This window comes from Amphiura filiformis, chromosome 10, assembly GCF_039555335.1.
Source record: "Amphiura filiformis chromosome 10, Afil_fr2py, whole genome shotgun sequence".
In the NCBI taxonomy this organism is placed as follows: Eukaryota; Metazoa; Echinodermata; class Ophiuroidea; order Amphilepidida; family Amphiuridae; genus Amphiura; species Amphiura filiformis.
This window is the reverse complement of record NC_092637.1, coordinates 20,307,309-20,333,615: the sequence shown is the minus strand read 5'-3', so window position 1 is coordinate 20,333,615 and position 26,307 is coordinate 20,307,309. Positions and strand designations below refer to the sequence as shown.

The following is a 26,307-nucleotide window of genomic DNA, read 5'->3' as shown; positions in this document are numbered from 1 at the left end:
GCTCTAATTATGGGTATTTACACCGATTTTGCGATAAAAAATAACAAATAAAAAGCCCCCTCTTCCTCCTTTTTTTCAAAAACCCGGACGTGAAACATGTTTTTATTTTACTTGGCCTAAACTCAATTTTCCCAGGAAAATGTGTGGTTATTTTAGCCCCCCCCTTAGGAGTGTCAACATTTTTAAGGGCCCCCTTTTTGCATCAGGCTCCCATAACAAGTGTTTGTGAACGGTCCCTAATCACCTTAGTGTACAAAATACTCATTTTTTCATCTTAAAAGTAAGTGACGCACTTGAAAATTCAGACTAGTAGAACAAACGCATATTCTTTCCTGTCGAAAATTTTACTTATATTAAAAAGTTCAAATTCAAAATATTATACATATCTAATGAGTAGGCCTATAATTATTTTCGATTTTACAGCCATAAATGACAACTACTACTGCAAGGTATTTATACAGTAACTGGTAACTTCAAACGTTTCCATATTTATGTTTGATACTAAGAAGTTGCCCATCGGCAATTATTTATTTATTTATTTATTTATTTATTTATTTATTTATTTATTTATTTATTTATTTATTTATTTATTTATTTATTTGTTTGTTTGTTTGTTTGTTTGTTTGTTTGTTTGTTTGTATTTATTTATTTATTTATTTATTTATTTATTTATTTATTTATTTATTTATTTATTTATTTATTTATTTATTTATTTATTTATTTATTTATTTATTTACTAATTTTTCTATTTATTTATCTTAATCAGTGGGCCTACTGATCCCCAGGTACTGATCTCCATTATATAATAATTTATGCTGTCTACTGAAGATAGCAAGACTACGCGATGACATAATTGACGACTAGCTGATAATAACAGTCATCCAGGCTGTATTTAACAAGAACAACAAAGAAGTCATTGTTGAACTTGAAGCAGGTTCTTGGAGAAGCAGGTTCTACAGAGAGTACAGGTTTACAATTAACATCCTAAAAATTATAAAATACTCAGGTTTTACCATTTAGTTAAATGATGCTTATCATACGGACACTGTGTCTGACTTTTTTAATAACATGCACGGCGAGTAATGAAGGTGGCGATCTTCATGATCTCGGAGATGAACAACCAAATCATGATGAGAATTGTAATGAACAGAAAATTGACCCTCATGACAAAACGAAATACACGGATCAGAAGCACAGAACTGGTGGTTCCTGTTCCGCAGATGAAGATGGTACTTCACTTGTAGCATCATTTGAAGAGTGGAAATTCGCTGAGAAGCAGCTTCTTGCAGGTAAGCTTAAAACATAATTAATTTATTATGCATTAACCTACTAATACTCATGCCACATATGGCACAACAACTAGAGTGTAGGTAATGCCAGGCAAACCTTAATTAACACATTTGCTAGTCAGCCAAATTCGCCTACATGTAGAACACAATACATATATTTAGATAGAAATATAAATGAACTGGCCGGTCAAGGAAACCTACATAAATATGTTGTCTATACTTCACTTAACCCAAATACATGTATATGATTTTATATGGTTATAAGTCACTCACACATGGAATTTTAGACGGATTTTGATAGCAGTTCCATTAAAAAAGCTCCTATCAACATGAGACCAAGATCTAGAAACACCCCCGAAATGCTGTTTTGGGGAATTTTGCTAGCAGAATCTTTTTGATGAAAGCCAATCTTTGACAAGATGTAACTTTGCTACGGAAAGTGCTATGACAAAAAGGTTTTCAGTTTTGGCTTTTTTTACTCAAGGGCTTTACTTTGATATATAAAATGATGCAGTTTGATGGCAAATTTGAATTCACCTAGCATACCTATAGAGTAGTTACTGGGTTCATTGTCTGATGATTGTAGTGATCCTTCTTCTTCTTCTTCTTCTTCCTTATAAGTGCCATGGGATGATGGGGTACTCCATTGTGAGATATTCATAACCTCAATATATGCAATGCATTTAATCCAATCACGGATAATAACTTTGAAATACGCGGACGCAAATGCAGGTTATTTTTCAGGTATTGTGAAATATCTAAACATTAATGTGCTTTGTATTCCTCGGTTCCAAAGCGCAATGTATATCACAATACCCTCAAAACAACTGATGCACAGTCATTAACCTTGATTTGCATTCGCATTTTTACAAATAATTAGATATGATTGGATCACATACTTTACATGTATGGCTAATGAAAGTTGATTCCTAGTTTCCAGTTACCCTACTATGCTGAAAACCAATTGCTGACCAAATATTTCATTATTTTGAATAAAATGCTGATTTCTAACAAATAAATATATCATAATCTCTTTCTGTTGATTTTCTGGTATTTTCTTTGCAGTAGGAGCGTGGTATGATGAATTAATAATGAATACCTACCGTACTCAATTCTCTGTCCCGCACTTTTTGATCTACTCTTATCTCATCATGTAAAAAATATTGTGAAACTTTTGATAATAGTTGTACAATCACCTTCATGTGGTTGTAAACTACATTTGTAAACTACAAACTGTGATTTATCACATGTATACATGGTATTGGGTAGTTATTGGTTTACACCTATAACAGATGCAGTGAAATGGTATAAAATAATAAATAATGAAAAATGAAATGGTCACCTACACACAGTCATGAAAAATTGTTTAACTGGAAACTATGAATTTACTTTCATTGCCCTAATTCATGATGTTATGAATGTAGGTTAATAAATGCATAACACTTGTTGGGAGTGAAATTGTACAAAATGATACACACGTACTGAGATGTTGATGCGTCTAGTGCACGAGCCCCGAATGGGGGAGTTCATTAGATGCATCAACATCTCAGTGCAAATGCATTATTTTGTACAATTTCTGGAGCAACAAGTTATATGCATTTATTAACCTATTTCATACACGATTAAACACAATTTTTGCTATTTTTATTTCAAAATTGTCACTAAAAATGTTGGAAAATGCAAGCAAATATAAATGCATCCACCCGCAAGAAAAATGAACACGTCCGAAAGCACTGTGCGTACTACGCTGAGTAAGCGCCCATGCAATTATACAATATTTATGCATGGCTAGTAATTTACTAATGATTGCTCTGATTCTCACTATTAGGAGTGTATGAATAAAGGGTTTAAATAAAGGTTTAAAAAAGCATGCAATATGTTCACATACTTGTCATTGACATTGATTTTGTTTATTGCTTTTTATACAGAATCATTTCCACTTGATCCAGAGAAAGACAATTTTGTTCGTCAGGTTCCAAATGCAGTGTTTTCAGTGGTTCATCCGGTTCCATTTGAGACTCCTGTCAAGTTGGTTGCAGTTTCACAAGAGGTGCTTACAGGTAATAATATTGTTATACAACATGTAGTTTTCAGCACAGTACTTCAGCGGTCTGCCAATTTGGCGCAGTTTATGGCGTATACGGAAGTGGGGTTTGATTGGCTACATGTAATTGAATCACATCATAACATCGGCGCCTCATTCGCTGGAGGAATGCATGACCTAGTTCTTTTTACGTGATAGTCAGACAGGGCAGATGAACACCGCTGAAGTAATTTGCTGAATGGTATAATAAGTGACTTTTACTCTTACCCAGTTGTGCTTCCCAAACTTTTTCCTGTGACCCCAATTTCATTACAAAATGAGCGTATAGTCGCAAGTTGGGAGTTTTGAGACATTCCAACTGTTGAGTTGATGTTCTTTGCTTGAAGACACCTGTATTGGCAGGCTAGTGGTATTGTGAATCAATGGGGACAGAGTTGAATACAGAGTACAGCATATTATGTCTCCATTTACAAAGGACATACCATTGACTATACAGGTGTCTTCAAACAAAGAACAATCAGCTCAGTGTTGCTGTTGTAACATCATAATTTAACTCCCAACTTGCAACTTCACATTTTGTGGGAACAGGGCACATACAGGTAACACAACTTCTAAGTTCCCCCCCCCCCCCTAATACTTTTTAAAGTAAGTCAAAAAATATTTTACGGAATGTAAAAATGTAAAAAGATATGTATAGCCCTGTTTGTTTTACCCCTGTGGACCAATTTATAGTGTCACACATCATTGCGTTCAGTCACAATGGTTAATTATGTAAGAAAAGAGGCCGTTTTAAAAGTTACGACTTATTTTAAAAAGTATTAGGGGGAACTTAGAAGTTGTCTTACCTGTATGGCAGTGAGTCGGGTGAACCCAGGCCTTGCCGTTTGAGGCGAACGATCGCTCTCGCTCGCCACCGCTCACCCAAACTCAATTTCTAGCGAGCGATTTTCCACTCGCCATAGACACTACTATCACTCGCTGCGAATCTCCCAAAATCAGCAAAAGAATCAGCCAATTCAGCATTTAATCGTTTCTGTGTCCTCTCCAAGCAGAGAAAGTCACAAATTTTAGAGCGCTTCGCGCGCATTTCAACATAAGTTCATAAATACCATTTCTAAACCAAAGCTATACTTGATTATACCTAAATAAATGGTATTTGTGAAAATTCAACCACTCGCCAAGCATCATGCTAGTGTTAGTTTGTAAATTAAATCTAATACTGGAACTAATTTGCAACTCACTGATTAACCACTCGCCTTTAAAATCTACACGGCAAGGCCTGGAACCACAGCATAATGTTGTTACCAAAATAATGTGATGTGTGTGCCTGCTTATTTGTGCAGAGTATATGAGTATATCAAAGTTTGGTAGTGCACCAATCAAAATAGTTCTTAGAGGATTATAATTCTACTGTTAACTGTCACTCATTCAAATAAATCTACTTGATATCAAAATAAGTTCAAAGTGTAAATATTAATTTTTATTTCAGATATTTTGGACCTTGATCCCAACGTGACATCTGGTGATTTCTTCCTAGCCTTTGTCAGTGGCAACACATTCCTACAAGACTCTACACCACTTGCGCATCGCTATGGGGGACACCAGGTAAGACAAAAATTTCAGTTGTCTTCCACCGACTGCATGACCGTCTTGAAAATCAGGAAATAAAATTTTTACTGTACAAATGATCCTAATTTTATGAAATTGCAGATTGTCTTTTTCCTTTCAAAATTTTGACATCCTGATTATGTAACACAAGAAGGGGGTCAGCTGCCCCCCTTGCACCCCCTTGTCTATGCCACTGGGCTATTCCAGTTGAAATCCATACACCCCCTATGGAAGACATTACCATTATCTCCCACACAGGGAGTGAAGATTTAAAATGGAGTAACCCATTTCAGTAATTATTGACTTGTATATTTTTTTCAGTTTGGCAGCTGGTCTGGACAGTTGGGTGATGGGAGAGCTGTTACACTTGGTGAATATGTTAACAGGTAGGCCTAGTAGAAAGACTAAAATATATGTAGATATTTATACAGGCACATCCCATCACTGCTAAAGTTGAGTGCCCCCCCCCCTCTGGATTAAGGTGTTTTTTGTGTCATAGGAACTTGAGTGTTTTGTATTTCAAGTGTTCTGTTGCCTGATCATGCTGAATAAAATGACATTCATCACAATATTATTAATGCTGTATTTTAAGGGATCTGGAATGAGCGTATTGAGCGTTTCGACAGTATTTTTGTGGGACATGAGAGCACATCAGACATATCGAATTGCATTCTGAATAATGAAGAATGTCTTTCTGATATCAAATAATTTTCATTTTTGTAATTCATATATAATACAAATTTTATGACCAATTATAAAAATTTGATATTTTTCACATTTTTGATATATAACAGTCCTCGAAGCAAATTTTATAAATCTATTGATATATTTTAAAGTGTATGTAGCTGGGAGGAAAAGCCGACGATCAATTGAAAATTTTGACCTTTCATATTGAAGATATGGATTTTTTCCCAAAAAGACCTAATATTTTTTGGTGTTTTGGGAAAAAAATTCCATATCTTCAAAACGAAATGTCAAAATTTTCAATTGATCGTCGGCTTTTCATCCCACCTACATACACTTTAAGTACAAATCATCAGATTTATAAAGTTTACTTGAGTACTGTTAAATATCAAAAATATCAATTTTAATCATTTGCCATAAAATGTGTATTACATTGCAAATTTCAAAAAATCAAAATTATTTGATATCAGAAGGACATTCTTCGTATTCAGAATGCAATTCGATATGTCTGATGTGCTCTAATGTCCAACAATTAATACTGTCCAAACGTTCATACCCCTTCCCTTAAGTCTGATCCTTTAATGGGCTGTTCTAGTTGAAATCCATACACAGAGTGTGAATTTCAAATGAAGGTTACCTGAATAGGTGACTCCATTTGAAATCCCTGTGTGGGAGATTAAGGTCATGCCTTCCATAGGGGGTGTATGGATTTCAAATAGAATAGCCAAGTGGGTTTTTTAGATGTGTACATAGTTTAACTGCATGTCTGGCAATTCCCTTGCCAAAAGTCCCTCCCCCAACAAATGTCCCCTATTTTCCCACAAATCGATAGTACTAGTAGTAGTAGTTCATAATAGTTGGGGACCCAGCCTGCCAAAAGGCCTCTAGAAAACATTGAGGTCTAAACAGAGCGCTATACAAAGGTTTGAGAAGTGTTCTTAGTTAATTTTGGGGTAGTGATTCATAATCTTTTATGTGTACTTTAATTCATAAATGTGGTGGAAAGTCCTTTAATTTGGCATTAAAGGAGTACTGCCTGATTTTTAAAGATATTTTATTCATGGAAGTCTATATAGACCACTTTAGAATATTTGACAGGTGGTTATTTTAATCTCTCTACAGTGAAGGCGAGAGATGGGAATTACAACTGAAGGGGTCAGGTAAGACTCCGTACTCTAGACATGGTGATGGTAGAGCTGTGCTACGGTCATCTGTAAGAGAGTTCCTTGTGTCAGAAGCTATGTACCACCTGGGTATACCAACAACTAGAGCTCTCAGGTAAGGTTCAGTATAAACCAGACGTAGTGGTACAGTAAGGCTCCTACTCTTAAAGGAGGATTTCGTGATCCTAGTATCCTCTTTTATGACATTTTTCAGTATATATCCACATAAAAAGATTATTCCCAAAATTTCAGTTGATCCTGATTTTGCGTTTGCAAGTTATGCATGATTATGTGTATTACACTGCTCCATAGACAATACATGTATGTTGTAATTTCGCTCTAGTATATCAGAACGAAATTCAAATTTTACGATATCTTTGCTAAACGAATTAATCTGCAAGAATTTTTTTGTACATAAACATTATGTAGCCAGAGGTTTCCAGTGATATAAAAATATCAACTTTTTCGTTGGTGGCAACACATAGTGGCATACTACGTGCAGGAAAATACAAAATATGTTTCAGAGAAAACAAAACAAAAAACAGTGGCAATAACATACAGCAGCCTTGCTTCTGGTGCAAATTTTGCATAAATTTTGGCAAATTGTTCTTTTTTGTTGGCAATTGTGCCAAAATTGGGCAAAGTTTTAATGTCCAGCTCAGTACCTCACACACATACATTTACGTAAATAGACCCGTTATGGGCCAAAAACTAAACTGTTCAATATATGTTACATTTATTTCAGTTTGGTTGTGAGCAATGATCCTGTCTGGAGAGACCAGTTCTATGATGGTCACCCAAAGCAAGAAAGGGGTGCTGTAGTACTCCGTCTAGCGCCCTCTTGGTTCCGTATTGGTTCACTGGAGATACTCTCTACCAATGGAGAGATAGATCTGTTAAGGTAAGTTTATCAGGGACAGTTTACTAACCAGGAATAGATTATGATGATATTTGATCAATTTCGCTGTCGAGCAAGGAAAAGTGATCCTACCCAGGAATTAAACCCAGTACCTTAAGTTTACATATTTTCTTCCCGAGGTCCTGGGTTCAATTCCCAAGCGGGATCACTTTTCCTGTTGCCACCTGTAATAACTATTCATAACCTCATTAATAAACGCGATGTGTGCGATCCAATTACATTTAGTTATTTGTGAAAACGCGAACGCAAATCGAGGTCATTAATATCTCACAATTGACCGCAAAATGCGTAATTGTTCCAATGTCGTATTTGGATTGCGCGCTACCATATTTGCACAGATTGTGATACGCACTTTTGTTATTGGTTGTCATGTTTTAGCCTGATCGATTTTGGGAAAGGGAAGATGTAAAAATCATCTATTTTTATAAACTTTTGAGCAAAATTTTGTGTTATTTTGTAAGGTGTAGTGACGGTTATGAATGAGGTTAATAACTTTGCATCGGTAATATGTCGGGCATTGTGAAAAATCTAAACATTTTGCTTTGGACCTCGGAATATCCCGAGGGGCGTACGGTTCCAAAGGCAAAATGTTTAGATTTTTCACAATGCCCTCCAAATAACCGATGCGCAGTTATTAACCTCTAAATAAAATATCATAGAAAAAGCCAGTTTTTCATGCAACAATGAATGTTTATCTACAATTAGCGAGTACTGATGGATATAATTTGTATTTATTATTTCAGGAAATTAACTGACTTTATCATCAAGAATTACTTCCCTGATATTGACATGGATGATAAGGACCGCTACCTAGCATTCTTGACTGCAGTCATCACACAAACTGTTGATATGATTGTCAGCTGGATGGCCATTGGATTTGCACATGGTAAGAATAAACCGTCGGCAGAGTTCAACACTATCATAAGTGCAGTAGAATATAGTAGCTGCCTTTTGTAAAACACCTATTGTTTGCAGCACAATCCCCTCATCATGCTCATTATATAAGTGTTGATGTTCTGTATACTTTCCTAATGGTCACTAAGCTAACCCAAGATATGACCTTTACATTGTAGTTGGGTGTTATTTCTAGGGTTAAAAGTAAGTACATTTATTAAAATGTTGCAAATGGCAGCTATTGCTTTCTACTGCACTTACGATGTTGTTGCACTCTGCCCACGAAACGGGGTCTCCCAGTTAGTCCGAAACACCGTCAGTCCGAACCACCTTCAGTCCGAATTATTAGGGTTAGCATTGCATTAGGGTTAGGAACCCTAACCCTAAAAATTCGGACTGACAGTGATTCGTACTGATGGTGTTTCAGACTGACGGGGTGTACCCAGAACAAACAGAATTTCTTTTGCACAAAACCAGAATTTTTCTCATGACTTGACTGTTTTGTCTATCATGGGTGATAGACATACTTTAGAATGACTTAATCAGATTAACTACCATAGCAATTAATAGATACAATTTTGAATATATTGCCCTGCACTACAATGTTCATGTGGTACATATGCATTGAACCATACATGTCAAAGAAAGGCTGATCACTCGCACCTGTAAGATTAGTGTATTTGAAAAGAGCGGTATTGTATTCAATCTATGTTTGCTGACATACGCAGGTGATCAGTGCAATCTGCTTGTAGTGCAGGGCAATTTATTCAAAAATTGTATTCATCTATTGCTGTGGTAGATTGCTGACGTCACTTCGATGGCGAATGGTTGATCCTCACTTCCAGTTTGCCGGATCGTGACTGTAGAGGATGTATTTCCGGTCAGGAGGGGATCAGATATGTGACTTCAGAAGTGGGACCCTCGACAATATTTGTGACATTGGGTCCTCTTTTCCTGAGACATTCTGTCATGTGTTTAGGGTTTGTATCACATTCCTTACAAAGGATGTTTGTATTGTTTGTTGCAATTAATGACTTTGAATGTTCATTTGATGATTGTTTGCAAGTTGACCATCAATCTTCCTCCCAATCTTCGTATCAATTTTAATTCAATGAGTTTGGGTGAATTCAAAAATGCAATTGGTCTGTAAGTTTTGTATAATAATTTGAGCTCAACATTGCTGCATTTTGTTTTGTATCATGTTTGGTTCTTTCATTCTGTATAATATATATTTCTATCTTGTTATTATCATGTTCATGTATATAGAATTATAATCAGGTCTTCCAGGGAGACCAGTACATTTGTATTGATGGAATTTCCTGAATAAATAACGAATAAATAAATAAATCAGGAGTAAATTTCTGGTTTTGTGTGAAAAAAATTTATTAAGTCTGTTTACCTACAAACCTAATGAATCTATTCAGTGATGATAAGAATAAACCATTGGAAATCAATATGTTTTCATGCCTGTGCAATGCAATGTGTTGCTTTTTGAGAAGAAACTACTGCAACTGATTTTTTACAAAGATTTTTAGAATTATTGATATTTGAAGTGCAGTAAAATAGTAGGGGGCTTGACTCATCCGCAGGTTGTAGGATGCAGGGCGAGTTTTTTTGTGCAGGGTGAGTTTTTTTGTGCAGGGTGAGTTTTTTTGTGCAGGGTGAGTTTTTTGTGCAGGGTGAGTTTTTTTGTGCAGGGTGAGTTTTTTTGTGCAGGGTGAGTTTTTTTGTGCAGGGTGAGTTTTTTTGTGCAGGGTGAGTTTTTTTTTTTGTGCAGGGTAAGTTTTTTTGTGCAGGGTGAGTTTTTTTGTGCAGGGTGAGTTTTTTTGTGCAGGGTGAGTTTTTTGTGCAGGGTGAGTTTTTTTGCAGGATGCACTCTCAAATGCATTTTAGGCTGTTTGCAGTCAAATGTATGTGTCAGCTAAACAGGGACAGTCCTCTGTTGGAATGTAAAGCTTATATTAACATCTATGTTTGCCGGCAAACTCCTGCACACACCAACTTTTAATACACTTCTTTTCCCTCATATATCCAGGTGTAATGAACACAGATAACTTCAGCATTCTCTCCCTGACCATTGACTATGGTCCATTTGGGTTCCTGGATGGTTACAAACCAAGCTTTATACCAAACACCTCTGATGATGAGGGCAGATACAGCTATGAAAAACAACCTGACATAGCATATTATAATCTAGATAAATTAAGAGAGGCCTTAGGACCATTGCTTGATGAGGAACAACAAAAAAAGTGAGTATTCAGTATGCGATGTAGAGGAGGGCACACCGACATCGCCTGGCTAATAATTACAGTGGAAACTCGTTAATACGAGATCGCCGGGGTCGGCATGTTTAGCTTGTATTAAGCGGAGTTTGTTTTAAAAGTCAGGTACAAAATATGTGTTGGAAGACTGCATGTGTTTAAGCCTAAAGTCGGCTCAGTGGGCTGTACAAGCAAAACTTCACTGGTCGAGTCTGCATAGCCATCTTCATTATTTTATACTAGATTTGCAGCCTACGAGCAATGTCACAGTTCGAAATTCCCTCAATCGGTATGATAGGCTAATAATTGTTTTTGATTTTCGGTAAGAGGCATTTTTCTCACAGCTTTCTGATAAAATTCAGATGATTTTCTCAAGCTGATTATCATAAACAAATAAAACAATTATACTGCAATATCTGGATTTCCCCTACTTCCAGCAGCTAGTAAACATGCCTTGAAGGGTTTCCCACTTTCGATCCAAGGGGCGGACTTCCGCGTTTGCGATTGGCTAGTCTGATATGTCGTCAGCAATAATTGGCTTTATATGGCCAATTTCGTCATGACTTGATTTTATAACATCTAAAAATAGGAAAGGGAATCCTCATTTGCCGCTATTAAGTGATGCCTCGAGCGAGTATTTTGTCAACTTCTCACATGATTTGCATCATAAATTTACCTTGGGAAATTAGCATGTATTTTATCCATCATAAAAACAATAGAGAACAAAAGCTTTGACTAACAGCAAGTGCTCGTATTATGCGGATTTCGTGTTATTTACCTCGTATTAAACAGTTTATTTCGTACAGTAAATAATAGGGGAAAATCGGGACCACAAGTTTCTGTTCGTAGTAAGCGGTTTCTCGCATTAAGCGATCTCGTATTAACGAGTTTCCACTGTATTTGATGCAGCAGAGATATTAAAATAAATACACTGGATCGATACACATGAATTGCTATGCACGATTTTGACGAAAATCTTCGGATACCGGGTTGGAAAATGATGAATATCTCCCGTAAATGATTTTGTCTCAAGAAACCAGATGTGGTCTCATACACTTGAAAATATGTGTTGAACAGATATGATAGTCGTTAGTTTGCGCTTTGAGGAAAAGGCCATGCGTCTTGAACTCAAAATCTGACCAAAATTCTAATTTTATATTGCGTTGGTTGTTAAACTGATCAATCACTATGCTAAAAGTTAACATTTTTGGCCAAATCGAATTGGTAAATTGCCAAAGGTTTTACAAATTTTTCCAAAACTTTGACAATTTTGGCTATTTTGACAAATTTGGGCTATTTTGGGGAAAAACTGGGAAAATTTTGAAAAGATCTATATACCAAAATCAGAAAAAGGTCATTCATTCTCAGGAAAACAATGAAGCAGGCTTTTGCAGCAGCCAAGTTGATATGAGTTGAAATGGCTGTTGGGGGCAATTAGGTGTCCTAAACTTGTCCCCCCTCCTGCTTTCCCCAGCCAACAAAAAATCAAACAATCCAATTATTTGGGGCAAAAAAAATGCAGTATTTTCAAAAAATGTTTGCATTAACCCTCCCGCACACCTGCCAAAAAAATATGGTGGGAGGGAGGATTTAGGGGCCATTAAGAGGCCTCATTGTGGGGTGGGCCAAAATGACAGGAAAATTCTTCAAACTTGGGCAGAAATTATGGATCTAATGGTGGTTTTTTTAAAATTATTTCATCACATGCATCACAGGCTCTCTGTGTATCTCTGCGTACACTCTAATTTCTTTAGGAATCATTTCAATGAAATTTATAATATATTTGCATATTAAGGCAGCTGTGTACTCTCAGACATGCATGTAGTAAAAGTGCCATAACTTTGCAATTATTCACGCAAGACATATAAAAGTATACATTTTTATAAAGGCAAGACATCAATGAATCTCAATATAAATACAGATTTGTGTAAAACAGCAATTATGAAGAAAATCACAAAAAAGTGAATTTTGGCAATTTTTGTTAGGTACATCATAACAAAAAATCACTCTTTCCAAAAATGTTTGTTTTGTTTTTTTCGTAGTCTTGAGGCACCATTCCAAAAACGTTTTTTTTATTTTTTTGATATTGGCCTTATTTTTTGAGTTATTGACCATATAAGGCATCAAAATTAACTTTTTAAAATTCACAAACGCCTATTTGCACAAAATGATGCCTAAAATCGGAAATAGACCAAAATATAAGAAAATGAGAAAACCGTTTCTTAAGTCGATCATGCTTTTTATGATGAGCATAATTGCTTACCTATAGATGCTGTATTTATTGAGTTATCGTGTACCTAAATCGTCATTTTACCGAGAAAATGAACATTGAAATAAAGGCCTTTGAAGTTTAAAGTGGTCACATTTTGCACTTTGATCGAAGCTCACCGGAGAATGCGACATTTCTCGTTTTTCTACCTTACATTACGTAAACATCGGGTAAATCCACAGCCCCTTGAGAAGTTTGGGCGAAATCTATTTATATCTTGATGTTTAAATCGGGGGAAAGAACTTGAAAAAATTCACATTTTATCAGCTAAAACGGAGCCATTTGACCGCTAGGTTTTTGTGAAATCAGTGCTTCCGTGGTGCTTCCATAAGATGCGCCACGATGCAGATAAGCGTTAGCGTATGCGTAGCGTATCTGTGCGTTAACAAATTCTGCGCGATTACAAAACGCGACGCGTTGTTTTGCGCGATGTACCCGATGGTACAACAAAGATTTTCTTTCCTTTTAAATTACGGAAGCGAGTGAAATAGTGAAATAAAATCCATAAAATAGAGCAGTTTGAGTTTACAAATCTGGATTTTCTTTCCTTGTATTTATAAAAAACATAACAAAGTAAATGCATTTCAAAAAAGCTCAATTTTGCGAAAGAAACAATGTCTAGAGTACACAGCCGCGTTAATATGTCAATATTGTTAATATTTTCCAGAGCCAAGACAATATTATCTGGTTATACAGAGAAGTATAAAGTAGAGTTTATGGATGCCTTCCGTGACAAGCTAGGATTATATATAGAGGAGCCAGAGGATGAGTACATGGTTGCTGTCTTGCTGCAGGTAAGAATTTTTTTTTATCTTTCCACAGAGCACACAAGGTGCCCTGTGTATTTATTTATCAAACATGATCTCAGTTATACATAGTTATAAAAGCCACAATTATACAGAAAAATTACAATAATATTACATTGATGAAAGTAACTGTTATTACATATTTATAGAGTTCCATCTTTTATTCCATTCATACATTTTACCTTTATTGTTTGCAATGTGTTTTTCAGTCTCGGCGACATTATTAAGCATACCTTTAAAACCTTGTATGTCCAGCTTATTTTTATTACATCTTGCATTATAAATAAACTTTTTCCCTGAAGAACAACAAAATTATAATGACAATAATCAACATCTAATATGCCCATCAGAACATCCTTCATGGTAAGAGTAACTCTTTTTTAAAGATATTATCTTGAACCTTCTTCCAAAATTGAGCAGAAGTACCACATTGCCAAAATAAATGTGGGATATTTTCTAACTCCTGATTACAAAAAGTACAAAGATTTGAATCAACATAACCATATTTAAATAGATTTTCATTTATACCTATAATTCTATGCAGAATTTTGAATTGAAAATACCTAAGTTTGGTTGATAGGGAGGAAGACAAGGAATCCTGTAAATATCGTTCCAATTTAAATTCATATCATCAAAAAAGACAGCCCATTTGGCCTCGGCTTTGGGCGTCTTAAACAACTTGTCAACGCAAATTTTGTGAACCAATTTGCAGACCTTCTTAGAGGAACAGATAAGAGCAAGCATATCATCATGATCATTCTGAACAGTTCCCAAGTCTTCCCCCCTCTCGACACTTCTGATCCATACACTTGGAATGGCATAGATTAGAGCAAAATATTCCAAAAAGTTACATTGTAAATTATACTTGGTCTTCAAGATATCAAGGGGAAGAAAACTATCATCTTCATTTAAAATATCAGAAATAAATTTAATACCTTTCTCATACCAGACTTTTTGTAAACAGTGTTTTGGGCGATAACAATAGATGAATTATTCCATAATATTTGATGTCTAAAATGACTTGAAGGAGAATCATAAGTAATTGTACACCAAGCGTTGAGAATTTCACCAATAAACACATTCTTAATAAGCTTAATACATTTCTCCTCTGGTTTAGTGTTACATTCCCAAAAAAGATTACCACCAATCTGTTTCATATAAAACATATAAAAACATTTCCATTTACCATTGTTGTTCACATCCAAGAGACGTTTAACCCAAGCCACTTTAAGTCCATTAATAATTGAGGGAATATGAACCATTTTGAGGCCCCTTTCTCATAGTCACCAATGATGGACTTTCTGCTGAGCTTATCTGGTTTTCCTGACCAAATAAATTTAAATATTATCGAGTCAACCTCCTTCAAAAAATTATCAGGTGGTTTAGGTAAAACAGAAAACAGAAAAATTAATTGAGAAAGACCCAAGGATTTAACAATTGTAATTTTACCTATTGGACTTAAATCTCTCATCGACCAAATTCAAGCAAGATTTCCTTGAGTTTTTAAGTTTTGGAACGAAATTTAATTCAAAAATATTGCTCAGATCAGAACTAAAAACTACACCCAAAAGACGAACAGGATTGGCAGTAAAATGTAAATCATCATTGTTTAAATCAGGAGGATTATCCTTAAACAAACCTAAAGGGAGTAACTCAGATTCATCCAAGTTAATTTTCAAGCCAGAGTAAATTTGGAAAGTCTCAAGAATGTGAACAACTCTGTGAAGGGAGCCAACATCCTTTAAGTAAATAGTGGTATCATCCGCATAAGCACTAATAATAATTTCAGTATTCTCAACCATGATACCTTTAACACTATTATCATTTCTGATGGCCAAATTCAAAATCTCACTACTAATTATATAAAGCAGCGGACTAAGTGGACAACCTTGACGAAGTCCACAAAACAATTTAAAAAATCAGAAGCATGTCCATTGTTCATAACACACGAGGTAATATCTGTATAGAAAACTTTCACCCAATTAATCAAATCATCACCAAAATTAAACAATTTTAATGCCTTAAACACAAAGGACCATTCAAGTTTGTCGAATGCCTTTTCAAAATCAATTAAAAACATAATACCAACAAGATTATTTTCATTTACATAATTAATAACATCAAGGGCAAGCCTGATGTTTTCACCAATGTAACGTCCTTTCAGGAAACCTGTCTGGTCATTATGAATAATATTAGGCAAAACCTTTTTTAAACGGAGGGCAATACATTTTGTAATAATTTTATAATCAGTATTGAGTAATGAAATAGGCCTCCAATTTTTCAGGTAGATCGGATCTTTATCTTTTTTAGGGATCAGGTTAATTATTCCCCACGTTGATCAATTGAAAGGCTTCCATTGTCAAAAGAATAATTATAACTGTTGATAAGAAAGTGAACAATATCGTTGAAAAAAACTTATAAAATTCAGTAGGGAAACCGTCTGTGCCAGGAGTCTTATTATTAGGCATTAACACTAAAGCTTCCTTACATTCATTTACAGTGACCAGTCCCTCACACACTTTTTGGGAATCCTCATCTAATTTTGAAAAATTAGTATCCGTTGCCAAAATATCATTGAGTTCAAAATTCGGAGCATTACAAGAGGTATACAAATTTTGATAAAACTGTTTTTCCTCATGCAGGTAAGAATATATACCAGCTTGTCAATTCGGTCGATTCACAATATATTGCGGTGCCTCCAATGGTTGCTGGTGAGAGGTCAAAATATGTTTCATGGGAAAATGTCAACATCTAAAGCATGCGTAATACAAATACAACACAGGAACATATGTCATTATGTGTTTTTAAACATATCATTTAAAAATATCAATATAATATGATGTTAAAAAGCATATCTGTTGCAAAAACAAGTTTAACTCCATTCGAAGAAAATAATTATTACATTACATTTACAAGTTGACACTCGTTGCAATTTTTTTGTTCATATTTCTCCTGAAAAAAAGACAAATTGTGTTGGTAAAATGCTGGCTCGTACGGCTCTTTTCCGCATTTGAAGCAAAATTGATTTCCATTATTGATTTTTGATTTTTTAGTCCAAGTATTTGTCCCCCTCTGAAAAAGTCCTGGCTATGCCACTGAATGTAAGCGTTGTGGGAACCCGACAAAAATCAAAGAACCACTCTCCTTATTTATATTTTACTTATATTCTCTATTATCCAGATGATGCAAGAGACCGAAGCAGATTTCACCATGACATTCCGTCAATTAGGAGACCTCCCACTGATGGGCAGTCCAGATCCACCAATCATTGATGACTCCCTCTGGGCATTAAAGCAACTCAACACACATAGAATGTTTCCACATTGGCTGAAGCTATACAGACAAAGATTACAGAAAAATGGAGATGATGAAACTGACGAGGGAAGGCAACAAAGAACAAAAGGTATCTTTTCAGCTGCTGCATTACCATGCAAGATGTTGTGGTTGAAATTTGTATACCACATGCAAGATGTTGTGTACTCCCAATTCCAGAAAAGTACAATTTGGGGGGATTGAAAAAAATATTTATCCAATTTTTAGAAATAAGAGCCAAAAACATGTGTTTTTTTAGGTATTTTTTTGTTTGTTGTGACAATTAAAAGGGCATTTCATGATCCACAGCATCATCTCCCACTTTTCTCAAAAAAAGTTTTTTATACCACTGGAAACATGGCTACACAATGTTTATGTACTAAAAAATTCTTGCAGATTAATTTTTTAGCAAAAAAAATAGCCAAATTTGAATTACCTTCTGGTACACCAGAACGAAATTACAAGACATTGGCCTGTGCTAGGATCATGAAACACTCTTAAGCTCCTGCAGTACCATGCAAGATGTTGTGTACAACATGTACTCCCAATTCCAGAATAAATTTAAAAAACAGTTCTACTTTTTTGGGATGAAAAAAATACAAAATTTTTGGAAGTTAGCCCAATAACATGTATTTTTTGTACGTTCTGGCAATCAAGCCTAAAGACATGCACTTAGCATGTATTTTCTATTATATTTATAGCCATTATTAAAAATAACATACAATTGTAAAATTCAGAGCAATATCTTAGCCAATATACTCAAGATTCTGAATAATTAGACTGTCAAATCTTTGAATTTTTCAACTAAATTATGATGGCCTTAGCATGAGAAAGTGCCCAAATGCATGAAAATGTTTGAGATGTATACAGTGAGACAGTTGACAGCGGTTTTATTTAGTTCCAACTAGGATTATTTCATTTGGCTAAACAGGATATTTGGTTCATGATATTTTCCCTATTTAAGTAGGAATCCCTACTTTTTTATAGCCAATATTTACACATTTTCATTTAATTTCAGCCTGATTTGGGGCTTTTTAGCCCAGTTTTACGCTGTTTTTCCCATTTTTCATTATTTTCCTATTTTTTGACGAAGGACCAATATCATGCCTGTTTAATCCCCCAAACTTAGTGCTGTAGTTTTGTAATGTATTGTGGTCAAATGTTGATAGGCACACACTTATGCTATTCGCTGGCGAAGTGATGTAATAATCAGCTTAACTACCATAGCTATAGGGTCAAACAATTTTTGAATATACCGCACTTCACTAGTACGTTCACGCGGTATCTCTGCATTGAACCATATCATACTGATCATTCGCACCTGTAAGATTAGTATCTTTGGAAAGAACGGTATTGTATTCAATCTATGATTGTAGACATGCACAGGTGATGAATGCAACCTGCTTGTATTACATGCACAGTGCGATATATTCAAAAATTGTTTTACCCTATTGCTGTGGTAGTTAATCCGATTATTACATCACTTCAACAGCGAATTTAGTATTCATTTGATATGACAACTGACCCTATCCACTTGGATAGGAGGAATGTGTACTTATGAGATGTTATGTTCCAACGTGAACTTTCCCTGGTACATTATCAATTGAGGTAAAATATAATGCTAAAGCATGTGTTTATTTGTTACAGGTGTCAACCCCAAGTACATTCTACGCAACTGGATGGCACAGCAAGCTATAGAAAAAGCAGAAAAAGATGACTTCTCACAAGTTCAGTCTCTACTACAGATCTTGAGTCGACCCTTTGATGACCAACCAGATGCGGATAAAGCTGGGTATGCATCAGAGATACCTGAATGGGCTAAAGATGTTCGTGTCAGTTGCTCTTCATGATAACAGCTTTTGCTGTATTTAGTTTCTAGATAGGGAAGTAAAAACAGGCCTGGTCTCCGCGTGTATCCCCACAGGTACACATGCTCGTGTGCTCTCTTTGAAAACACTCCCTTTTGTATCCCATTTCATGAATTTCACATTTTTGGCCCTTCAAACAATATCCCTTATTTTTTGCCAAAATACAAACAATATATCAATGATACCCTTTTTACAGAAACATATGTGACAAGTCAAACTTTAAAAAAAAATTGTCACAAGTTCAGTAGTGACAAAGGTCATAGGTGCATACTTCTCTGGTTGCAGAATGGAGTAATGGCATGAAGTTCATCCTATATTGATATAAAATTGGATCGATTGAGCCCATATTTATTGGTCGAGCTAAGAGTAGTAAAAATATTGGATGAGACGTAGTCGAGTCTAATATTTTAAAACTCAAAGCGAGCCCAATAAATATTGGGCGTAAAGCATCCAATTTATCATTATTATGTTTTGGATACAATATTTTCACACACTTGAATTTGTCGAAACATAATAATGCATATACACGGATGCATACAAAGGCTTATTGTCGGCACCCTTGCATTAACAGATCTCGAGATAAACAAATTTTATTAAGTAGGTATGAATTGTTTTAAAATGGTTCAGAATTTCCTACTTTGGTCCAAAAGGATAGATAGAGGTCGTCAGTGTAATGTCATTTTTGGCCATATTATGAGTAAATCAATATAATTACCTTCAAGTGATAAACTAGAGACTTGCACCCATGACAATAAAGGGATTTGCAACCGGTTACCAGCTTTTACCCGCAAGATGGCGAAAGGCTGACAGCCTCTATCGTGTTACCGAAGACAAACGCATAACTAAACAGATTTGAACCAATGCACAGCCCTATATTGTTATTACAAATCGTATTCTGAGGTCTTCCACGGTAGCTTCAACACAGAACTATCTCTTGATACTTTTGTGTCTTAATTCATGAAAAGGTAGTTAAATTTAACATATTTTGATAACTTGATCTGTGTTTAGAAAATATCAAAGAATGCAACTAGCACTGCAGCTGATAACACAGCCAGCAAATACTGTAAACAACTTTCCGATTCTGACCTCAGTGTATTGAACCCACAAGCAGAGGATGTTTAAAGACATTCCCACAACCCAATGGGGTTTCTGACCTTGTATGTCTGGCTTTTGTACACATGTGGTACAGTTGATCATGCCTTGCATTGGAATTGTGTGCAAATATCTGGTGTTTTCATCCTATTATTTAACATTCATAACATCGAGACTTAGGAATAAAATTAATGCAGTGGGACAATATGAATGTTTCCTGTAAGAAAATCAAATATCAGTCCTAAGTCTCAACTATTAGCTTGTTGGCTGCAGTTTTAAAATTACCATTTTGTGTGTGTGGCAATGGGGACTTTGCCTTTAAAATTAGGTTATATTGATCAAATTTCCCAATCATAGTGCATTGTAGGAATGCCTTTAAGCCTCCTCTGACCCACAAGTGAAGCTGTGTAATTGATTTGATCATGCGCAGTAAGCAGTACATGTAGAGCTAGCACGATTTGCATAACAATATCTGTGGGTGACCTAGATCGCTGCACAAGGTATGAATGAATGGGGCTTCGTATCTCTCGGGCGTTACATAATTATGACGGAAGACAACATATTTAAGAAACAATGACAAGTTCTCAATTTTTACTTTTTTATTCAAAATTTCAGAAGTGTCAATCATGATTTCAAACTGTTCTTTATTACTACTTTTTCAGCTATTGTATTTATAAAAAAAATCACATTTTTGTGATATATTGACCGTGCAATATTATTAATACATTTAACGTTGTATCTTGTTTTAGATATGTAAAAATCATAACTTCGTGAAATGATGCTGCGCTATGGTTTGTTTTTGTTCAATGTTTGTGTGTGTAGCAACAATTCTTTCAAAATGAAAGAAATATTTATCAACGAAAAGAAGAAAATGATCAACACCTAATTGTAACAGTTACAGATTAAATTGGTGGTTGAGGGAAAATTTTAATTTTAAAATATATTGGGCATCATTTTGGCAAAGCCAGTACATTTTGAAGTGTCGTAATGTATTAACTTTCCGTTTTTGGCTGTAGGAAAACGAAGCATATTCCAAACAGTGTATAGCTACAACCATGATGCCCTCTTTTTTCGAGGGCAGATACTACATTTTAAACCTATTCCCACAAATCCTAAAACATACTGGCCATGGCCTATTCGCCAGCCAAGTTATGTAATATTACTATGTCAACGGGATCACATGCTTGAGTAATGAACCACGATCGAAACAATCACCACACTAAGTATATGGCACTCAGAAGGCATACCAAAGTAGCGTGATCCAGTAACCAAGAGAATTACGTAACCACTTTGATGCTGAATTGAAATTGCAACACCTTATAAAACCATTTGAAACTCACCCTCCCCTAGTGGAAGATTCAGGTTGAATCTTTCTTAGGTGTATGAAATTCAAAAGGAACTGCCTAATGTGTTCATTCCATTTGAAATTCATACTCCCCCTATGGAAGATATTTCAAAAATCTTCCACAATAGTAGTGTGGATTTTAAATGGAATAGTCCAATTGTACTCTTTCCCTGGATTTGTGGGAGTAGGTCAATTAATATTTGACATATATCTACATGTTTTTTCTGTACAGTACTATTGTATTTAACTGGTATGCTACATGTATGTAAGAACTTGTATGTTATTTGCTATGTAGAAGGTGATTGTCCTAAAATGAATAAAAATAACTTGGTGTATTTTATAACAACCTATTGTTCTAGTTGTACATTTATTTCTTCAACCCTGTTTATAACAAATGGTAACAATTCCAGTTGAACAGAAGGTGCATATAGAACTGTGATGGCACTGAAATCTTCCACAAGGAGTGTGGATTTTGAATGGAATATCCCAATGCTTCAATGTTTGTCAGTGTTCACTCCAAGGCATAGATGTCACTATTTTTATGGCACCAAGAAAATGAAATTCGGTGCAAGCGAATGGGCTATTACATACAGCCCCTATGGAAGTACATCACAATCTCCTACACAGGGGGTGTAGATTTTAAATGGAGTAACCCATTTAGGTAATCTCATTGTTATTTGAAATTCTCAATCCCTGTGTGGAAGATTATGATCACATCTTCCATAGGGGGTGTATGGATTTCAACTGGAATAGCCCATTTTGGAGCAGACGACACTGAATGGGTGAGTCCATTTGAAATTCACACTCCCTGTGTGGAAGATTATGATCACATCTTCCATAGGGGGTGTATGGATTTCAACTGAAATAGCCCATTTTGGAGCAGACGACACTAAATGGGTGAGTCCATTTGAAATTCACACTCCCTGTGTGGAAGATTGTGACCACGTCTTCCATAGGGGGTATATGGATTTCAACTGGAATAACCCAACGCCATCTTTGAGAGAAAAAATACTGCATTAAGATGAAACAATCCTCTAGTATGAGTGAAAATTGGTTATGTTACCTTAATGCAGCACGTAAGGACGCAAACCTTAATTAGGTATTGCAACTATTTTACTTATCCCTTATTGATCGAAAGGATGTGAAGATTTGATTGCTTCAATCGCTACAGTTTGTCCACTCTAAAATACAAAGTGACAACGTGCACGTATACAGCGTGTTAACAGTGCGTAGTGCTGCGTCTCTGCTGCAGGTATGCCTGCCTTCAAAGTCGGTATAATGTTTGCGTCCGCGTCTGTACTTTGTACTTCAGAGTAGACTGAGTGTATACTCCGACAGGCAATTGAATGGACACATCGTGTCTGACGAACGTACACCTATCACTCCATGATAACACATCCACAGGAAGGCTAAATACAGTACATGCAATTGCACATTGTCTAAAATGGTGCATAGTGTTCACTCAACTGCTGGTCCGAGTTAGCTGTTAATTTTCTTGCTGGTGTCTTCATTTTTAAAATCGGAATTTACATGTCTTTGGCAAGTGACTTGCATACAATATAATGAGAATCATGAAACTAAAACCCACCACCAAAGTATAGCTTGTGACCGTTTGGCAACTCCTCCCATAATATTTTACCCCTCTATCTTACAAAGTTACAGAGCCCCAAAGACTTCCTTAATTCATTACTGTGTACAGCTACTAGTTTTGCACATACTTTACTTTGCACATTGACAATCACCAATTCACCATCATGATTTGGGAACTCAACTTTATGGATCCACACATTCAAAGGATACTTTGAATTTCTCAAAATGTGAACCTGCTCAAATTCATAGATCGTAATTTTGAGCTTGAAATGATTTTAAATAATGCAATTCTCACTTGAAACAACTTGATCACACAACGAGTTTTGCTATGTGGTACATTTGTTCACTCGATGGATTGGGTGATTGGGGTGATGTTATGTCAGAGGTATCCCACATCAACATCATAGATGCAAAATTTCCAAAGAGATTAATTGCACTTAAAAAGTAAGTCCAGACTCGAAAAAGACAAACTTATAATATGCGTAATGCTAAGGAACTATAGTAGAAATTTCATTTGAATGAACACAGCTGCCAACAGTGTGATGATTGTCCACGTACCTTGTGTGATAACTTCTGTGTTACATACATGTTTAACCCAATCATGCAAACTCACTCATTCGAGTTTACATTTGTATCCAAGATTGTGCGTCCACATTGTATTTTGAAATACGTGCCATACAATCACGGTCGAATCGCATACAGCCGTTAGCAGCTGTGTTCATTCAAACGAAATTTTTACTGTAATCGACATTTGATGCTTTTTTAAGCTTGAGCTTTATAAGGGTTTACCAGCATGTAGGCCTTAAAGGTCCAAAAGCATTGGTCTGGTCAACTGGCAGGTTTATGCAGGAGCCAAATACCAACAACTACTCGGATTTGGGCAGGTAACCTTGTCCTTACATATCACCATGTTCTTTTAGATGGCCAGGACCTTGGCGAGTTGGATACTTTTATTATCATGGATTATGTTATGCCATAAAATGCTGAGCTTGTGTAACACTTTATGAATAAATCCAGATGTGCTGTTAACCCTTTAACATGCATTAACAGTATAATGCATTACAACCAAAACCCAAACAAGAGCACAAATTGAAATTTGCTAAGAGCATGGTGAGTAAGGAGTACTATTTCACCCTCCATGAGCAACAAGTCTAATAGTCTCTTCAGAAATTCTTGAATCTGGTCTCTTTCCAATATCAAATGTAAGTAATTATACATGTCATCAACCCCAGAGATTTGCACTACAAGGCAATTTTTTTTTGATAGAAAAATCAAGAAAATAAAAATAAAACTTAGGCAAAAAATAAACTTAGAATAATAAATTTTACAATCCTCTGTTATCTAAATCTTTTACTTTGTAAATTCGGACTAGCCAATGCTCTGTGGTGTAGGCTTCATCTAATACATCTAATTCAAAATCTTTGTTTCCGATTTCGGCATTTCGTACTCTGTCGTAGCCTGTTGGTTTGCCTGTAAGAAGACGGATAGGAAAAAGAAGAATTGAGAATAGAATGAATTTAAACCTATGCAAGGACTATGGTAGGTAAACTTGCGCGCATCAATAAAGTTATTGCGCGCATCAATAAAGTTGTTGCGCACATCAATAAAGTTATTGCGCATATCAATAAAGTCCCCCAGTCACGCATTACACAACACGCCACTAGTGTTAGCGCCATATACGTAACTGCATGCATGCTATTCAATATAAATACTTGATGTTACGAGTTTTATTTTATTCGCCTATTAAAAGCCTGAACAAACTTAAGTACGATACGGTTGGAAATTGTGTACCAGTCGCCTCTATTCAACCTCCCTATTACAATTCTAGGTAAGCTGAGTGATAAACAACTGGAGGATGTTACTCTAGCGAGATGAAAAATCAATCCAGATTACCAAATCAATCTGGGTTGGAGTGTTACTCGCATGATAAAAATCATGAAACAACATCAAAATATACATGTATGCTTTCATATGACCCGATGTTGACGAGTTGGAAAAGAATGAATAATTTGGCAGGATTTTGTGGGTCGGCGGGGTAAAGTCAAAACAATTTATTTCACCTCTAATCATCTTCTCAAATAGCGAAAATATTTTTATTTTAACCCCCTGGACACTACAGGTCATCTAACAGCATTTCTGATTGGTTGATAACTTGAAATGCTCATTTCAATTGCCAATTATGACTAGGCTTTAAACTATTTATGATCAAACTTGCATTTGTAGATGATCCTATTAATACCCTCCTTGATTGGTTCAAAATTGGACACAAGATTCATTTTGGCCAATCGGCAGGTAGCTCTCATGGGGTTAAAAAGCTACTGTATCTTACCAGCTTCTGTGTAGACTTTGCCAAATCGGTAGTAACACATTTTGTACATGAGACAGTTGAGCAAGGTGGGCGATCCATCTCTATCTATGCGGAATTCTCCCTGTGGAGTGTAGTAGTCAGTCTCTTTTATATGGCGGCCTTCGTGGGTGCTGCCGCCAATACGCACCATCCATAGAAATTTGTTAATATCTGTAGAGGATAAAAGAAACAAAAATTGTCACACTGTGTGGTATGTTCTCATACTCTGTCTCATCTCAAATTGAGAGTAATGCCATGTTGGATTTCGCAGTGGCTGTTTCGAATCGTATGTGCTAGCCTAATCTCGCGTAGAAGAGCAATTTCTCTGTACGCTGGCAAAGCAACCACGTAAATGCATTGATGGCATTCTCAATATCTCTCAACTTGAGAAGAGACAGACTATAGTGGAATTACTCATAACTAGCCATTAAATCCTGAGGTCAAAGGTTAATTTCGAGCAGTTATTAGCAAACTGTGTACCAATCGCCTCTGTTCAACCCAACTACTGCAATTCTAGGTAGGCTGAGTGATAAACAACTGGAGAATGTTACTCTAGCGAGATGAAAAATCAATCCAGACTACCAAATCAACCTGGGTTGGAGTGTTACTCGCATTATGAAGGGATCAGTCAATAATTATAGCTAGGCTTTATTATAAAATGCTCTCTTCAGATGTTAGGCAAAATAAAGAGTTAAAATCAACAAAATATTTAAGAAAACTGGGCATTATAGCACGTATCTCGGCAACTAGCTTGTATGCTAGGGAGGTAAATATTTCAATAGTATGATTGGCAACCGACTTTTCTTACCATATCAC

At 35.7% G+C, this 26,307-nt stretch overlaps 2 protein-coding genes across 3 annotated transcripts in view; one reads left to right on the top strand and one right to left on the bottom strand.

Annotated features, from left to right (window-relative positions):
• Nucleotides 1-1,016: 1,016 nt before the first annotated feature.
• Nucleotides 1,017-20,833, top strand: LOC140162630 (protein adenylyltransferase SelO-like). Its single transcript, XM_072185903.1, has 11 exons — nucleotides 1,017-1,289; nucleotides 3,218-3,349; nucleotides 4,823-4,938; nucleotides 5,263-5,327; nucleotides 6,748-6,903; nucleotides 7,534-7,689; nucleotides 8,451-8,593; nucleotides 10,637-10,850; nucleotides 13,799-13,925; nucleotides 17,118-17,340; nucleotides 18,897-20,833. The coding sequence occupies exons 1-11, from the start codon at nucleotides 1,025-1,027 to the stop codon at nucleotides 19,097-19,099; spliced, it is 1,800 nt and encodes a 599-aa protein (XP_072042004.1). The 5' UTR covers nucleotides 1,017-1,024; the 3' UTR covers nucleotides 19,100-20,833.
• A 1,142-nt stretch (nucleotides 20,834-21,975) lies between these two features.
• The window catches only part of LOC140162628 (dolichyl-diphosphooligosaccharide--protein glycosyltransferase subunit STT3A), a 31,039-nt gene continuing 26,707 nt past the window's right edge, over nucleotides 21,976-26,307 (bottom strand). For both annotated transcript variants that reach the window (XM_072185901.1, XM_072185902.1), the window contains exons 14-15: nucleotides 25,474-25,662; nucleotides 21,976-24,614 (exon numbers count right to left, since the gene is read on the bottom strand). In XM_072185901.1, coding sequence (XP_072042002.1) covers nucleotides 24,469-24,614; nucleotides 25,474-25,662 — 335 coding nt within the window. In that variant the 3' untranslated portion in view covers nucleotides 21,976-24,468. The remainder of the gene's footprint in view (nucleotides 24,615-25,473; nucleotides 25,663-26,307) is intronic.

Coding starts and splice junctions, on each gene's coding strand:
- LOC140162630 (XM_072185903.1), top strand. CDS start 1,025: ATGATGCTTATCATACGGACACTGTGTCTGACTTTTTTAATAACATGC. Junction 10,851..13,798: donor GATGAGGAACAACAAAAAAA/GTGAGTATTCAG, acceptor AATATTTTCCAG/AGCCAAGACAATATTATCTG. Junction 13,926..17,117: donor TGGTTGCTGTCTTGCTGCAG/GTAAGAATTTTT, acceptor TCTATTATCCAG/ATGATGCAAGAGACCGAAGC.